Source organism: Macaca thibetana, chromosome 7, assembly GCF_024542745.1.
Source record: "Macaca thibetana thibetana isolate TM-01 chromosome 7, ASM2454274v1, whole genome shotgun sequence".
Taxonomy (NCBI): Eukaryota; Metazoa; Chordata; class Mammalia; order Primates; family Cercopithecidae; genus Macaca; species Macaca thibetana.
Genome location: NC_065584.1, coordinates 83,375,722 through 83,386,786, shown reverse-complemented (window position 1 = coordinate 83,386,786; position 11,065 = coordinate 83,375,722). Strand labels below are relative to the sequence as shown.

Sequence of the window (11,065 nt, the reverse complement as noted above, 5' to 3'; positions counted from 1 at the left end):
TGAGACTATGGGAGGTGGGGGCTGGGCTCCCTGAGGGAAATGATTGTCACAACGGCGGACCAATAGGCAACATTAGTATCACTCTTGAAGGACCGTTTTCCAATTCAGTTTTTTTTTTTTTTTTTTTTTTTTTTTGAGGGGGAGGGACTGAAGAGAAGACAGAGGGAGGGAGGGTGGGGGAGGACGAGGGGCGCGTGGTTTTCCCATCTCATCCCTGGAGGAGGGGCTGGAGCATCCCCGGCAGCCAATCAGGGACAGGCTGGGGGGGGCCGCTTTGAAGAAGTTTGGGGGAAAAAAGTTTGGAAAAGTTTCTATAATAACGAGGGGGCTTCTGGAGGGAGGCGGCAGCGACGGAGGAGGGGGCTTCTCAGAGAAAGGGAGGGAGGGAGCCACCCGGGTGAAGATACAGCAGCCTCCTGAGCTCCCCCCTCCCACCCAGGCCGGGACCTGGGGGCTCCTGCCGGATCCATGGGGGCGGCCAGCTGCGAGGATGAGGAGCTGGAATTTAAGCTGGTGTTCGGGGAGGAAAAGGAGGCCCCCCCGCTGGGCGCGGGGGGATTGGGGGAAGGTTAGTCCGGGGCTGGGAAGGGGTCTTGGGGTCAGTGAGAGACGGCCGGGGATCCTGAGTCTGGGGAATTTAAGGCAGCGAGCCTAGGGTGGGGGGTGAGGGAGTCAGAAGTCGAAGGGAGTCGGGGGAGCTTGTTGGCCTGCGGAAGTGAGGCTGGGGGCCCGGGCACCACTTTCTCCTTTTTAGGTCGTGACTGGGGTGGGGGTGGGGGTGCTGTTGGCTGTGCGCCGCCTCCCGGCTGGGCCGCCTGTCACTGAACTGGGGGGCGGGCGGGAACGGCGGCCCCAAGAGCACCAGGCGCCGCCAGGGAAAGGGGAGGTTCGGCGCTGGAGCTGGCGGCTGGCAGCCCGAGCCCTGGCCCGGCCGACTGGACGCCCGGGGCTGGGGGCGCTGTCAGGCCTCGCCGGGGCGCCCCTCCCCCTCCGCCGTCTGGCCGCAATGAGAGGCAGATGGCGGGGACCGAGCCGGGGGCGGCGGCTGCCGCTCGCACGAATCCGCGCTGCCCGCTGCCCCCCTTCCCCCGGCTGGGCCCGGCACGCATCACCCCCTCGGCTGCACCTCCGCCCCCGATGGCAGGGAGAGAAGGAGGAGCCACCTCCCCATGTCACCACAGCCCTGACGCCCCCCTCCCCTCTGGCCACGGTTGCGATGGCAACTGGGGCTCCTGCCAGCGCCGTTTGGGGGTTTGGGAACCGCTGCTAATTGGGTTCATGTGTGAGTCGCCCCCAGTCCAGCCCAGTGCCTCAAGAAACACGCCTCCAGGCCCAGCCCCAGCTCCAGCCCCTCTGGACCCACCTCTCTCACCTTAAGACCCACCAGATCGGGTACCCTCGGTCCCAGGATCCAGGGGCCAGTGGGCAAAGTCCTGGCATGCCTGCTTCAATCTCCTCCATCTTCCAACTCTGCTTTTGTCTTGTGGCTCAGAAGGTCTCCTTGCTGAGGGGCAGGGAGCATAGGAGGACTTGGGGCCTGGGGGCCTGGCCACTTAAGGAACCTAGCCATCTCACCTGCTTCTCTCTTTCCCCCTCTCCCTCTGCTCCTCTTCCCATTTTGACAGAACTGGACTCAGAGGATGCCCCGCCATGCTGCCGTCTGGCCTTGGGAGAGCCCCCTCCCTATGGCGCTGCACCTATCGGTATTCCCCGACCTCCACCCCCTCGACCTGGCATGCATTCGCCACCGCCGCGCCCAGCCCCCTCACCTGGTACCTGGGAGAGCCAGCCCGCCCGGTCGGTGAGGCTGGGAGGACCAGGAGGGGGTGCTGGGGGTGCTGGGGGTGGCCGTGTTCTCGAGTGTCCCAGCATCCGCATCACCTCCATCTCTCCCACGCCGGAGCCGCCGGCGGCGCTGGAGGACAACCCTGATACCTGGGGGGACGGCTCTCCTAGAGATTACCCCCCACCAGAAGGCTTTGGGGGCTACCGAGAGGCAGGGGGCCAGGGTGGGGGGGCCTTCTTCAGCCCAAGCCCTGGCAGCAGCAGCCTGTCCTCGTGGAGCTTCTTCTCCGATGCCTCTGACGAGGCAGCCCTGTATGCAGCCTGCGACGAGGTGGAGTCTGAGCTAAATGAGGCGGCCTCCCGCTTTGGCCTGGGCTCCCCGCTGCCCTCGCCCAGGGCCTCCCCTCGGCCATGGACCCCCGAAGATCCCTGGAGCCTGTATGGTCCAAGCCCCGGAGGCCGAGGGCCAGAGGATAACTGGCTACTCCTCAGTGCTCCTGGGCCCACCCCAGCCTCCCCCCGACCTGCCTCTCCATGTGGCAAGCGGCGCTATTCCAGCTCGGGAACCCCATCTTCAGCCTCTCCAGCTCTGTCCCGCCGTGGCAGCCTGGGGGAAGAGGGGTCTGAGCCACCTCCACCACCCCCATTGCCTCTGGCCCGGGATCCTGGCTCCCCTGGTCCCTTTGACTATGTGGGGGCCCCACCAGCTGAGAGCATCCCTCAGAAGACACGGCGGACTTCCAGCGAGCAGGCGGTGGCTCTGCCTCGGTCTGAGGAGCCTGCCCCATGCAATGGGAAGCTGCCCTTGGGAGCAGAGGAGTCTGTGGCTCCTCCAGGAGGTCCCCGGAAGGAGGTGGCTGGCATGGACTACCTGGCAGTGCCCTCCCCACTCGCTTGGTCCAAGGCCCGGATTGGGGGACACAGCCCTATCTTCAGGTGAGGGTTGCGCCTGGCACCACCGCTCTCTCCAGCCATTCCACTAGGGGAGCAGGAGGGTCAAGGGAGGGATTTTAAGACATTAGTTTCATGCCCCCTGAATTTCAAAAGAGAATCTGCAACCAGCTTAGCAGCTGCCAACTACCTGGTTTTAAAGAGAATTAGAAAAAAAGTGCACCTCTTGATGATTTACAAAAGGGCAACAGTTCCTTGTGGGCCAATTAGAAAAAGCCCCTCTACCCTCCCACCCCCAGCTATTGTAGGAGGATCAACTAGGTTAAGGAGGTGTTCCTGTAGCCTATAGAGTGCTCCCAAGACCCAGCTCTGCACTGGCATGTGGCTGAGTGTGGAACTTGGGCTGGATTTCAGCCTTCCACTCTGGCCCTTTCAATAGGTGCCAGACCTAAGCAGATTTCCACTCTGTTGCAGGAAATTCCCTTTCTCCATTCCTCAATTTCTAGAGCCTGACCTAGCGGCTTAAAAGTATAGCTGCTAACTTGAATAAAATAGCAGATATTTGCAAGTCAAATAATTCATATTAAAACTTGCAGTTCTATTCCTTCCACTCTCAGAGAATCTTGCCCATTTCAATAATCCTAAATCTTGAGCTGGTTCTGTCCAGAAACGTTTCTAGGGGAAAGAAACGTTAACACTGGGACCCCTGGGTTTCCCATAGGGCAAAGTTTCTCAACCTCAGCTCTATTAATTCAGCACTACTATTTTGAGCAGGATAATTCTTTGTTGTGTGGGGGTGTACTGGACATTATAGGATGGTTTAGCAGCATCCCTGGCCTCTACCCATTAGATACTAGTAGCACCCACTCCCCTAGTTGGGAAAACCAAAAATGTCTTCAGACATTGCCAAATATCTGGGCAATTACTTGGGGGGCAATTACCAGTTGAGATCCACTGTCCTAGCGTATCGGGGAGCACAATACAGGATAAGTTGTCCCATCTGAAACCCTTAGCTCCCTGGAACTCCACCTATCAAGCCCCAACTAGTGGAAAGAGAGCTGGCTTGGGAGCAGAATGTACTCAGTCCTAGGTCTGTCAGTAGCTGCTGGCTTCGGTTTCTTTTCTTTTTTTTTTTTTTTTTCTTTGAGACAGTGTCTTGCTCTGTCACCAAGACTGGAGTGCAGTGGTGTGATCTCAGCCTCGACCTCCTGGGCTCAAGTGATCCTCCTGCCTCAGCAGGAGTAGCTGGGACTACAGGAGCACCAACACGCCCGGCTACTTTTTGCATTTTTTGTAGAGACAGGGTTTCACTATGTTGCCCAGGCTGGTCTCAAACTCCTGGGCTCAAACCATCTTCACAGTGCCCCCACCCCTGCCTTGACTTCCCAAAGTGCTGGGATTATAGGTGTGAGCCAATGTGCCTCAATTTTTTAATTTGTAAAACAAAGGGTTCCTATCTGAGTCCTTTTCTGGTCTGAAGCAGCAATTCTTTGTTCTTTCCATCCAGGTCTAGGGATTGAGATGGGCTTGAGAATTCTCGGTATCCAAGTGAAGCCTTCCCACCCCAACCCCTGGGCTCAGAGCTGGGAAGAAGGGAGTTTTAGGCCTGTTGTCACCTTTCACACTTCAAGGGGTTCTGTCCCCTACTTCCCCTTGCTTCTGGACTTTTGGATTTCTTCATTTCTTTGTCCTTTTTATAGTTTTAAAAAAATTCTTTTTTTCCCTTTTTTTCACAAATGTTGATGTAATTCTTTATTTCTTCTGTGCTTTCTTTTCTCTCAGACCCACACCCCCTCCTCCCTCACAGATCCAGTGTGGGCCTGACTGGGGTCTGAGGCTGCACATGATCAATGCTCTTCTCTTCCACCCAGGACCTCTGCCCTACCCCCACTGGACTGGCCTCTGCCCAGCCAATATGAGCAGCTGGAGCTGAGGATCGAGGTACAGCCTAGAGCCCACCACCGGGCCCACTATGAGACAGAAGGCAGCCGTGGAGCTGTCAAAGCTGCCCCTGGCGGTCACCCCGTAGTCAAGGTAAAGGACAGAGAGCAGGCCTGATATCCTTTCTCCTCTCCCAGATGGGTTCCAGCTATGCAGACACATGGCACTGCCCTTTCCCACACTCCCTCTCAGTTCTGACCCTGCAGGCAGCCTGGGGGAGGGGCTGGAGTTGGGGGAGGAGGGGTGCAAGGACCCGGATATACTTTCTACTCCTCTGTCCTTCCACCCCCACTCAGCTCATCCCATGGGACACCAGCCTCATGTCTACTCTGGAAAATGGTGGCCTGCCAGATATGGGGGAGGGTTTAGGCTGAGGCCAAAAGTCACTGGGAGTTAAGTTTTCTCTATATTGAGTTGGGCCAGTCTCTTTGGAGGCTCTTCTGCCTTTGCCCAGCCCACTTTGGGCTTTATTCCAAGAAAAACACTGTGAACTCCAGGCCATGTTTTCTCCACAACGGGTGCCCAGTTCCCCAAGGGATTCCCTTGCAGGATATCCTTTATCTTTCACCATTCTCATCCCATGGTGGACTGAAAATCTAGGGATGACTAAAGGGTGAGGTGGTAGGGATTTCAATGAAGTGGCCCCTCTCTCCCTCTGCCAGCTCCTAGGCTACAGTGAGAAGCCACTGACCCTACAGATGTTCATCGGCACTGCAGATGAAAGGAACCTGCGGCCTCATGCCTTCTATCAGGTGCATCGTATCACAGGCAAGATGGTGGCCACAGCCAGCTATGAAGCCGTAGTCAGTGGCACCAAGGTGTTGGAGATGACTCTGCTGCCTGAGAACAACATGGCGGCCAAGTAAGTCCTATGCAACTTCCCCTCAGTCTGCAGGCTTTATACTAGCTTTCTCCATTGGGCCTATGCTAGCCCACTTCTTCCTTTTCCAAGAAGAGGTAGACCTTATTCCTAGGAGCTGGCTTCAGGCCTACCCACCATCTGGAAGAGGACTTTTGGGGATGCGGGGGTACCCCAGAGAGGCTGTCTGTGGGTTAGAAAATAACCTCCTAGGCACTCATCGAAAGTCATTCAGGGCTTTGGATGGAGGGCGGGAACTTCCCTCTTTAGGGATGTATCACCATTCTGGCTTCAGCTAGGAGGGCTTGCCATCCATCCTTTGCCTCCAGCATTGACTGTGCGGGAATCTTGAAGCTTCGGAATTCAGACATTGAGCTTCGGAAGGGTGAGACGGACATCGGGCGCAAAAACACACGTGTGCGACTGGTGTTCCGGGTACACGTGCCCCAGGGCGGCGGGAAGGTCGTCTCGGTACAGGCAGCGTCGGTGCCCATCGAGTGCTGTGAGCAAAGAGGCCCTGGGCCATCTCTCTGTCTCTTGCAACTCTTGTCTGTGTGTGTGTGTCTGTCTGCCCATTCCCTCTGTAGCGTCCTATGCCCTGTCTGTCCTGAGTAGCTCTATAGAGGACTCAGGCTTTATTTCTATGCTAGTTTGCCCCTGCCACAGACTCTGTCTCTGGGGTGGCCCAGAGTGACCCTGGACCCTATCTGTTCCTGGGGTGCCCTGTACCCTTGTTTGGGAAACTCCCTGGTCTACTCTGTTTAACCCTCTCTCTGCTCTGGGAGTGGCCCCTTACATGGTGTGTGTGACTCCATGGATATTACTGGTTTATTTGTGTGTCTACTGCTGAGGAGGGCTCCCTCAGAACCCTGTGGCAGTTTTTCCAAAGTGGGTGGGGGTAGAGGAGGCCACCTCTCCATGCCCAGCCCAGACAGTCCTCTTCCTTGCACTGCTCTGCAGCCCAGCGCTCAGCTCAGGAGCTGCCCCAGGTGGAGGCCTACAGCCCTAGTGCCTGCTCTGTGAGAGGAGGCGAGGAACTAGTACTGACTGGCTCCAACTTCCTGCCAGACTCCAAGGTGGTGTTCATTGAGAGGGGTCCTGGTGAGTACCTGCTGCAGAGGGGAGGGCAGGCAGGGAGAGCTTGGGAGTGGCAGGTGAAATATCTCTGGCATTGTCACTAAACTAGCCAGTGGAGCCTCAGTTTTTTTTATTTGTAAAATGGGACAGAGACTACCCTTTCTATTATACTGTCTGCTTTCCATGTGGGATGCGTATGACAACAATCTAAAATATTGAGCATGCTGAACAAATGGAAGCGATGCACATTCTGTCTATTAAAGAGGAGGCTCCTTCGAGATAATTTATCCCATGTAGATAGGCTCCCCGCTGGGCCTCTCTTGAGTTATGGGCAGTGATTAACAGAGCCTGTTAGGTGCCCTGAGATGGAGCTGCAGGAGTGGAGGAAGGGAAGACTGAGGGTTCGAGTTGCCAGCACCAACCTGAGGCCTTTGCCCTCTCCAAACACTGCTCACCAAAAGCCTCAGTCCCTATATCCTAATTTTTTTTTTTTTTTTTTTGTAGCAGGGTCTCACTTTGTCACCCAGGGGAGTGCAGTGATGCAATCACGGCTCACTGCAGCCTCAACCTCCTGGACTCAAGCAATCCTCCAAAAATATTTTGTGTAGAGATAGTGTCTCCCCATGTTGCCCAGGCTGGTCTCAAACTCCTGGACTCAAGTGATCTTTCCACCTTGGCCTCCCAAGGTGGGAGTGGTGGGTGGTGGGATTTATAGGCATGAGCCACTACATCTGGCCCCTATATCCAAATTTAGCATCCTAGGACCATGTCAGAGCTTCTCTAGAGATTCTGGGTCATGATACTTGAGGGTCTCATTGCCTTCTGTCAAGCTAGGACCCTTTCCTACCTTTAGTCTTCCTTCTTGGCATTATCATGGGAGAGGATGTTTGGAGTTGGGTGGGAGGGCTCAAGAGTTGCTTCCGTTACTGACTCCCTCTGGTTTCTGGGCTGGTCCTGCCATTTCCCTTGGTCTCAGTTTGCTTCCCTGTACCTTGAGGACAGTTTAAAACCCTACCTCTTCCACTCACATTAAGTTAACACGCAGTGGGCTCCTCTGTGTGTCAGATCTTCTAGGGCCTTCTGAATTTGGCCTTGGCTCTAACAGGAGGGGAAATGGCAGAGAACTAGGGCAGGGGGCAGGGGCGCTGGAGTTGGGCTGCAGCTCTCTGTTCCCTCTGGACAGATGGGAAGCTGCAATGGGAGGAGGAGGCCACGGTGAACCGACTGCAGAGCAATGAGGTACCAGTGTCACTAGGATACCTCCCGGGGGGGTGGGGTGGGAGAAGGCAGGGGATTCTCAGCTGGGTCCTCTTGCTCATGGGAGTGGACTTTTCTGGAGAAGGTAGACTGGCCATTCTGTAAGCAGGTGCATCTCTAGGGAATGAACTTTGCATCTTAGGAAATGGAGAAAACTAGGAGGTGGAGTCTGGGTCCCTGGAAAGGCTGGGCTAAGCCCAGATGCCTGAGGGCTCCCTGCCTCATTTTTACTCTTCCCTAGGTGACGCTGACCCTGACTGTCCCTGAGTACAGCAACAAGAGGGTGTCCCGGCCAGTTCAGGTCTACTTTTATGTCTCCAATGGGCGGAGGAAACGCAGTCCTACCCAGAGTTTCAAGTTTCTGCCTGGTGCGCTCTGGGACAGCCTATGGTGGGGGTATAGGGATATGGGGAGCTGGAGCAGGGGCAGAGGGAAGCAGTGTCCATCATGAGGGGCCAAGGGGTGAATGGAACCTGGGAGGAGCAGGCACCTGGAAGGTGTGCAGTGTGGAGACTACCAGACCTCTCACCAGCATGTCCTCCCACTTCTTGTCTTCCCAGTGATCTGCAAAGAGGAGCCTCTACCAGACTCATCTCTGCGGGGCTTCCCTTCAGCATCGGCACCCCCCTTTGGCACTGACATGGACTTCTCACCACCCAGGCCCCCCTACCCCTCCTTTCCCCATGAAGACCCTGCTTACGAAACTCCTTACCTATCAGAAGGCTTCGGCTATGGCATGCCCCCTCTGTACCCCCAGACGGGGCCCCCACCATCCTACAGACCGGGCCTGCGGATGTTCCCTGAGACTAGGGGTACCACAGGTTGTGCCCAACCACCTCCAGTCTCCTTCCTTCCCCGCCCCTTCCCTAGTGACCCCTATGGAGGGCGGGGCTCCTCTTTTCCCCTGGGGCTGCCATTCTCTCCTCCAGCCCCCTTTCGGCCTCCTCTTCCTGCATCCCCACCGCTTGAAGTCCCCTTCCCTTCCCAGAGTGATGTGCATCCCCTACCTGCTGAGGGATACAATAAGGTAGGGCCAGGCTATGGCCCTGGGGAGGGGGCTCCGGAGCAGGAGAAATCCAGGGGTGGCTACAGCAGCGGCTTCCGAGACAGTGTCCCTATCCAGGGTATCACGCTGGAGGAAGGTGGGTGTGGGACTGGGGGCTGTGAGTATGAGTGTGTGCAAGAGATTGCTGTGCATGTTTGCTGAGGGCTGGAGCTGGGCTTTTCAGAGATTGGGCATCCCTGGTCTCTCAGGGCCAGTTAGAGGTTCCCAGGTGGCATGTTCTTGATTCCTATGGCTGCCTGAATCCAATTAACTGAATTCTGAAGGGTGCATGGGGTAACTGTCTCAGCCTTTCTTCTGCCTCTGCCTCTGCCCTCTGCTCCAAATCATAAAATCTTAGAGCTAGAAGCACTTTCAAGATCATTCTATCCAGCTCACTCAATTTGCAAGTTCAGGCACTGAGTTCCAGAGAGGGATGGTAGCTTGCTGAGGTCCCAGTCAAACACACTTGCATTGCCTCAGCTTTCCCCTAAACACGGTGTCTGTGGTCAGGGTTGGTGAGGAGGAGCTTTCCTGTTTTGCCTCTCCTTCCTCCCGTTGGCTATACCCATCTCTGGCCCTGCTGATACCGATTCCCCTGACATTTCAGGCTAAGCCAGCAGGAAAGGGCTAGGACAGGCGCCTGGGAGCCCACATGGAGGGAGTTGGGCAAGATTTGATTCGGAGCAGGTGTCAAGACACGTTGGGGAAACTGAGGCCCAGTGGAAGAGAAGCCAGTAGAGGAGGAATCTAGAGGCCTCCTAGATTAAGGCCTGCCTGGAATGGATTGGGGGTGGGTCTTTGGAAAAGGAGGGGACCCACCTCTAGCCCAGTCTCTCAACTGCCCCTCCTTTACAGTGAGTGAGATCATTGGCCGAGACCTGAGTGGCTTCCCTGCACCTCCTGGAGACGAGCCTCCTGCTTGAACCACCTGAACTGTCATCACACGGCAACCCCAGCCCCAGCCTCAGCCCTGCCCCCTTTCCCTCCTTCCTGGAGTGGTGGCTACAGAAGCTTGGGGCCAATCCTGGCTCCTCTTTCCCCAGCTTCTGTTTATCTCACAGTCTTCCCTCCCCTCCCCCAGCTGAGGTGTGGCCCCCAGGCCTGGTGCTGCCTTGGAGGGCTGGGGGAAGTAGCTGTGGAGGAGGGAGGAGGGTGGAGACTGAGGCTAGGTGCCAGAATGGACTGAAGTGAAGGCATGTCTAGAGTGTGGGCAGGCTGTTATGCTGGGAAGCTGGGGACACGTTGATGGTAATAAACTGCTCAATGACCAGTGTTTCAGGCTTCAGAGCTCTTTGGAGAGACGGGTTGGGGCAGCTTACTCCAGCCCCGGGCCAAGGAGGCCCAGAAGTTGGAAAGAGACGGAATGTGGCTGGGAACATTGCATCCCAAAGAGCTCAGTGGAGGAGGCTGGGGAAGGCATGAGGGGGCTAGGAGGCTCCTTGCCTGGGGCCAGGATTGGGGGCCAGGGCTTGAGTAGGCCTCTCCACTCTCCTCCTTGGGGGTCAAGATTCCTTAGGAGCTTTGGGATGGGGCCCAGGAGGCTGCATTTTTCAAGCTCCTTAGTCTTGCCACCACACAGATGATTCTGATCCATAGCCAAGAAGAGGACACACTGATGTAGTTGATCTCTCTCATTTACAAAGGAGGATTCTAAGATTCAGAGAGGGAAAGGGACTTGCCTGAGGTCACGCAGATAATCAGCAGCATGTTGAACTGCACTCCTGGGCTCCTGTCCCCCGCCCCCATTCAGACACGCTGACTCAGGAGGTCCAGGCCTCTAAGGCTTCTTTCCCTGGAGTGAGGGTGGAGGTGAGGGAGAGCTAGCACAAGCTCTCCCTCTGGATCCTCTACTCCTGGGGATTATGAAGACATTCTGGAAAGATTTGTGCTTCAGAGGTAGACTGCAGAAAGCAAACAGTCTACCCAGCAGCTCTGAATGTCACCTGCCCTGGGAATCACAGCACTGTATGAGTTCCTGGCCTATCCTGCAAATATACCCATGCTGGCCTTCTAAATAGCTGGTACATCCATCACCTCTGACGGGCCTGGGTTGGAAACCTGGTTTGTCCCCTGTCTCGATGGCCTACGAGAGGCCAAGTCCCATTGGGCTGGGGAAAGTCATTTTGTCTGTCTTGTTCACCTGGAGCCTGACACACAGTAGGTACTGAGTACAAATAGCTTGAGTTGGCTAGGCTTGGCTGCAGGGGGAC

At 56.2% G+C, this 11,065-nt stretch overlaps 1 protein-coding gene and 1 long non-coding RNA gene across 2 annotated transcripts; one reads left to right on the top strand and one right to left on the bottom strand.

Moving 5' to 3' along the window:
- The first annotated feature begins 154 nt into the window (after positions 1-154).
- NFATC4 (nuclear factor of activated T cells 4) lies at positions 155-10,128 on the top strand. The gene is made up of 10 exons (XM_050796232.1): positions 155-568; positions 1,626-2,721; positions 4,548-4,710; positions 5,280-5,479; positions 5,806-5,978; positions 6,437-6,577; positions 7,737-7,792; positions 8,052-8,178; positions 8,371-8,952; positions 9,711-10,128. The coding sequence occupies exons 1-10, from the start codon at positions 469-471 to the stop codon at positions 9,776-9,778; spliced, it is 2,706 nt and encodes a 901-aa protein (XP_050652189.1). The 5' UTR covers positions 155-468; the 3' UTR covers positions 9,779-10,128.
- Positions 450-1,898, bottom strand: LOC126958115 (uncharacterized). Its single transcript, XR_007727107.1, has 3 exons — positions 1,770-1,898; positions 1,373-1,504; positions 450-510 (listed from the first exon to the last, which is right to left on the bottom strand). It is a non-coding gene; the product is annotated as an uncharacterized LOC126958115 (long non-coding RNA).
- Positions 10,129-11,065: the final 937 nt, after the last annotated feature.